Raw genomic sequence first — 6,490 nt, forward strand, 5'->3', positions numbered from 1 at the left:
TTTCTTTTGAATAATAAAAACATTTAAAATGATCAAATTGATGCAAAATTACAAAATTTAATTCTAGGAAGAATAACACATTTCAGAAAAGTATGCGAATTGTGTCTGTTAATTCCTAAGATGTGATATATTTGCTATTCTAGATTCTAAAGTTTCAAATAAGTTCTATAAGTCTTGAATTTTCTGTCTGGGATGGTCTCAGAATTTCTTATAGACAGCACAAGTGTTTTCATGTTTTACAACTATCATATAAATATGGATTACAGCCAGAGATAAGACACTCTATACTAGATTATCTGTAGTTATAGGAAACAAAGAGAAAAATGAACAAATTCCTGTTACTCTCAATCTCTTTCTTGCCCACTGCAGCAAAATTTGCTGGAACACTAAGAAACGTTCCAAGATTGTCTAGCAAGTTAAGTAAGTTTGCTACTTTTCAGAGCCTTTCAAGTTATTGTGTACTGTTAAATATCCAAGAGAGAGTATGCGTGGGGTATGGATTGTTTCCCAAGCATATTTGATAATGAACCTTTTATTGATAGAATATAATTATCATCTCTTCCATGAAACATAGTTTGAGAATACTAGATTAAATAATTACTTTTTAATTGTAACAGAATTAAATTATTTTTTCACATTTTTAATAGTATGTGCTTGTGATCAGACTATTCTTTCCCAACGAACAGGATATGCTCAAATTAGGCCAGGTCCTCAAATTTTATCTCTGTGTGAAAAAGAAAAGTTTTTTTTTATTTGTTAACCAATCCACACTTAAATCAATGCCAACTATCCCAGAACACTTCACTCGAGTCCAAAAGATGGCAAGCAGACTTATTCGATTGGCTGATGGGATGGATATAAACCGGTCCAAACTTTGGAAAGGATAATGCAAAGGCCACATCATCTGAATGATAGATTGGAAGTAATTAAGAAATTCTAATTGAATTTAGAATTGAATCTAATTGACCACTTGATTGTGTTTTACTTTATTATGCTTCACAGGTATTACTTGTTTTATGAGTTAAAGACAGACTCTCTACCAACAAAAAACTTGTGACTCACTTTATTTCAGTGGTCTAGAACCAAACCAACAATATCTCAGAAGTATGCCTGTAATTTGTAATATTGCATGGGTACTAATAGTAAATGCCAAATAAGATAAAGCCAGTCCTATCAATCATGTATAGTAGGTACCCACTTCATACCTATCTTTAACATTGGTTATTTCAACAAAAACATTGTGCCAAATTCTAGATAATCAAATATTTTCTTTGTGTAATTTTGTGACAAGAGTGTTGACTTGAAGTTAGAATGCCTTCTTGAGTCCAAACTATATAATGCTTAATAACAGTGCCAGCATGAGAACTTAACACCCTTCATCTCACCTATAATTGAATGCTAATAATAATATATCTATCTCTCAAGATTTTTAGAATAAATAAGTGAAAATTTCAAAACTTTAAACATTTTTGTAAACTCGAAAGCTCTCCAAATTAAGTGCTTTTTATATTTCAAGAAAGCTTTACAAGTGGAAAAGGTACACGAATGACTTAGAAATACTAAAATATATCTTAATGTTTGAGATTATGGAATTAAGATTACTAACAAATGATTATTTTGTGGATTCTTACCAGCTAATGTGTCAACATAGGGAGCATTGCTTCCTGCAATACAGTCTGCCCAGATCAGACTGTGTTCATCATAAGACATCACAAAGACAAAGTCACAAGCATTTGCAATTTCAAAATAATTATATCGCCTGCCTGTGTACTTTGGAGTCCAATTAAAATCAAAGGTTACCTGTGGAAAAACATGCACATTTAGCATAACGTGATCAAATATGCATATGTCAGATATGCTTACCTATATGAATGTAAGATTCAGCACACATAGAACTAAAATTAGAAGAGTTCTAAGAAATATACTTTTTGCCTACATGGACTGACCCAGACATATATTTGACAATATTTTGGACATATATTTGGATAATAAACATTTGAACCCAGACATCTTTGGCCAATGACCAGATTCAGAGCACTGTATAGAAGAGAGGAGTTTTAAACTCAAATGTCTTCAGAGGTTAGACTGAAGACTCAATAGATTAAAAGGAACAGATATAATGACAGTAGGGTATGGTGGGGCCTGTAAGCAACTGGAGAGTAAAAGTGCACTAAAAGAATTCAGATACAAACGTTTTAAAAATATTGTGCAGGCTAAATAGGTCATCTGTTGTCATAAGCTGACGGACCTGTCCTGGAAGTTGGAGCCCCTGATTTACAAGAACCTGACATGGTAGGTTGAGATGAGTCTGGTGGCCTGCATACCAGGTATTCACTATTCTTGATCGAAATTAAACTCATCTGAAATCTGAATTCCACACTGACAAAACTTCCCTACTTGTATAAAGCCACAGAGCTATCAATCCTTATATCATTTATTATTTTTCCAATGATTCTCAAATTCATGTTGACCAACTGCCCAGAATCACCTGGCATAACTGGATAAAAACACAATTCCTAGGCTCTATCCAAGACCTACTGAATCAAGCACTGGGAATACTTTTAACAAGCACTCCCAGGAGTTCCCAAGATCAGTTAAGAGTTCCTGGTTAATACTACTTATGTAATATATTTTACATAGGTAGTTATTCCCTACTTAACTAGATTTTAAATCTTTGAAAGGCATGTAGCATTCATTAACTTAAACAGTTTTAAAATATCTTATTAGACATCAAGGAGCTGGTCTCTGTCTTCAAAAAACCTACTGTTTAGCCTAGTAGTTTTTTTTTTAGTTTTAGTGAAATATAATTGACAATTAAAATTATAATATATATAAAATGTACAACATGATGATTTGATATATTTATACATTGTGAAAGAATTCTCATCACTGAGTTAATTAACACATCCATCATCTCACATATTTACTTTATTGATAACACTTAAGTTCTACTTTATTAGCATATTTTGGCTATACAACACAGTATTATAAACTATAATCACCATGTTATATAATAAATCTTCAGACCTTCATCCTCTTATAATGGAAAGTTCATACCCTTTACCAACCTCTTCCTATTTTCCTCATCCCCTGATAACCACCTATTCTCTGTTTCTATGAGCTTGAATTTTTTTAAGAGTTCACACATAAGTGATATCATGCAGTATCTGGATTATTTCACTGAGCCTAATGCCCTCCAAGTCAGCCACATAGTCACAAATAACAGGATTTCCTTCTTGTAACTGATTTCTAATTTCATACCATTGTGGTCAGAAAAGATGCTTGATAACATGATTTCAATCTTCGTAAAATTATTAAGAATTATTTTGTGTGTTAACATACTCTTTATCGTGGAAAATGTTGTGTGTATGCTTGAAAAGAATGTGTATTCTGCTGTTGTTGAGTGAAATGTTCTATGAATGTCTGGATCTAACATGTAGTTTCCTTATTGATGTTTTCCTGTTGCTTATCTGTCAGCATGATCAATATCCATTACTGTAAGTGGAATATTGAAGTCCCCTACTATTATTGTATTGCTGTCTATTTCTCTCTTCAGATATGTTAGCACTTGCTTAATATATTTGGGTGCTCTGATGTTGGGAGCATAAATATTTACAATTGTCATATCCTTTTGCTGAATGGATTCCGTAATCATTATATAATAACCACTTTTTTGTCTAAAGTCTAGACAAAAAAGTCCACCATTTTTGACTTAAAATCTATTTTGCCTAATATAAATACATTTATACCTGCTTTCTTTGGTTTTCATTCGCATGCAATATATTTTTCATTCTCTTCATTTTGGTCTATACGTGTCCTTAAAGCTGAAGTGATTCCCTTATAGGCAGGATACAGTTGGATCTTGTTTTTTAAATCCATTCAGCATTTCTGTGTCTCTTGATTAGAGAATTAATCTATTCATATTTAAATAATTACTGATAAAGTAATTGTTGATAGTAGTAATTGACAGCAATTTACTAAGGCCATTTTGCTAATTGCTTTTTGGCTATTTTGTAATTCCTTTTTTTCTCTCTCTTGCTCACTTCCTTTGTGATCTGATGATTTCTTGTAGTGACATATTTGATTCCTTTCCCTTTATCCTTTGTGTATCTGTTATAAGTTTTTGCTTTGTAGTTATAGGGCTTACATTAAAAAATTTTTGTAACTATATATATAGTGATGGATGTTAACTAGACTTACTATGGCGATCATTTCACAATATATATGAATATTAAATTATGCATAACTAATGTTATGTGTCAATTATGCATCAATAAAAATAATTTTAAAATTTGAAAAAATCTTATAGTCTATTTTAAGTTGATAACAATTTAAAATGCATATAAAAGCTCTAGCTCTCATATTTTATGGTTTTGATGTCATTATATATCTTTTTAAAATTGTGTATCTGGCAACATTATTGTAGTTATAGTTATTCCTAATACTTTTGTCTTTTAACCTTATAGTAGAATTATAAGTGATTTATCCACAATTACCATAATATTATAGTATAAATAAATCTAGCTATAATTTACCCTTAGTCATGTGTTTCATACTTTCATATGTTTTCATCTTATTAATTAGCATCTTTCACTTCAGCTTGAAGAAGTCCCTTTAACATTTCTTGTAAGGCTGGTCTGGTGGTGATGAATACCTTCCACTTTTGTTTGTCTGGAAAACTCTTTCTCTCCTTCAATTCTGAAGACAGCTTTTCCAGGTAGAAATATTCTTACTTGGCCATTTCTTTCTTTTAGCACTTTGAGTATCTCATCCCACTCTATTCTGGCTTGCAAAGTTTATACTGAAAAACCCACTGATTGTCTAATTATTATACATAATAAGTTGCCTTTCACTTGCTGTTTTTAAGAATCTTTGTCTTTATTTTTTGACAATTTAATTATGTGTCTTGATGTGGGTCTCTCTGGTCTTACTGAATCTGGATGTCGATTTCTTTTCCCTGGTTTGGGAACTTCTAGCCTTACTTCTTTGAATAAGCTTTCTGCCCCTTTCTCTCTCTCTTCTCCTTCTGGGAAAAGATATACACTGGTCTTCTTCATAGGTCTCATAAGTCCCTTAAGCTATCTTCATTCTTTTTTTCTTTTTTACTGCTTTGATTAGATGAATTCTACTGACTCTGAGTTGGCTGACCTATTTTTCTTTTTTTTTGCTTGTTTTAGTCTGCTCTTGAAATTTCTGTTGAATCTTTCAATTCATTCATTATATTCTTTAGCTCTAAGAATTCTATTTGGTACTTCTTAATATTTCCTATCTCTTTGTTAAAATCCTCATGCTGTTCATGCATTGCTGTCCTGACCACAGCGAGCATCTTTATGATCATTATTTTGAACTATTAGTCGGGTAAATCACTTTCTCCCATTTATTAAGGTTTTTCAAAGTTTTTATCTTATTCTTTGGTTTGGAACATGTTCTCTTGTTTCTTCATTCTTCTTGAATCTCTGGGTTGATTTCTGTACATTAGATTAAACAGCCATACTTTCTAGTCTTGATACAGTAATCTCATGGAGGAGATGAAACTTGTCAATCAGCTTGGCTGAAATTCCTAGTTGCCTCTCATACCTTTGCGATTGTCCAAGCTGCTGCCTTTGTTCTTATTGTCTCCCAGTAATCAAGGGTGTGCCAAGATTCATCAGTGTCTCAAATGGGAGAATCACAGTGAGCACATAGATGCAGGCTGGTGAGAAGCTGGACACTCAGGCATCTGGGAAAGAATGCAGTTAAACCACCTCCTGAGAAAAACTGGGAGATGGACATTTTTAGCCTGTTTCCTCCAAGCATATAGCCATAGGGGGCTCCTGCCCCATTTAAAAACTGCTTCTTTATTTGCTATAGTCCTTATGAACTCGTGAATATAAGACCTGTTGTCTATCAGAGCTAGGTGATTTGGGGGCCCATCCATCATGCAAGAGCCTTAAAAGCTGGAGCACTAAATGTGCGTTCCAAAGCCTTTGCTCCTCAGGGAGAAGCTGGGAGTTAGGAGTCATTTCCTGATTATATGGTGCTGTATTAGAGCTGGGGGTTATGGAAAGGGTTTGTCTCAGCTTTTTTTACATATTTCAATGTGGTTATTTTCTCAGTCTCCCTGTGTGTAAGGTCACTCAGCTAGATTCTGAATTTCTTTCTGAGGAAATCGCTCCATTTGTCACTGTCCATTCTATGTGTTCATGGAAGGAGGGACATTCAGGAGCCTCCCATGTCTCCATTTGGTCAAGAATTTCTTAGCCTAGTAGCTCTTAACCATAATCACCTATAAAACTTTTAAATAATATGGTCTCTGGCGCACCCAAACCATCTGAATAACAATCTTTGGGAGTGGGTTCCAGCTTGTGTGTGTAATTCCTTGTTACCTTGATATGGCACCAGATTTGAGAATCACTAATCTGGGCCCCATCATCCTTTGTCACCCATACACTGCCTGGCATGATATGTTGTGCTGCGATCTTCTGTCCTAATCACACTTTGTATGGCAGGG

The 6,490-nt window shown here is 33.6% G+C and overlaps 1 protein-coding gene across 1 annotated transcript in view; it reads right to left on the bottom strand.

Annotated features, from left to right (window-relative positions):
* The window catches only part of LOC105289145 (di-N-acetylchitobiase-like), a 41,217-nt gene that overhangs the window by 22,805 nt on the left and 11,922 nt on the right, over positions 1 to 6,490 (bottom strand). The window contains exon 3 of the mRNA XM_011355687.1: positions 1,632 to 1,800. Within this exon, the coding sequence (XP_011353989.1) occupies positions 1,632 to 1,800 (169 nt within the window). The remainder of the gene's footprint in view (positions 1 to 1,631; positions 1,801 to 6,490) is intronic.

The sequence above is a fragment of the Pteropus vampyrus genome, unplaced genomic scaffold (assembly GCF_000151845.1).
Source record: "Pteropus vampyrus isolate Shadow unplaced genomic scaffold, Pvam_2.0 Scaffold22, whole genome shotgun sequence".
NCBI lineage: Eukaryota > Metazoa > Chordata > Mammalia > Chiroptera > Pteropodidae > Pteropus > Pteropus vampyrus.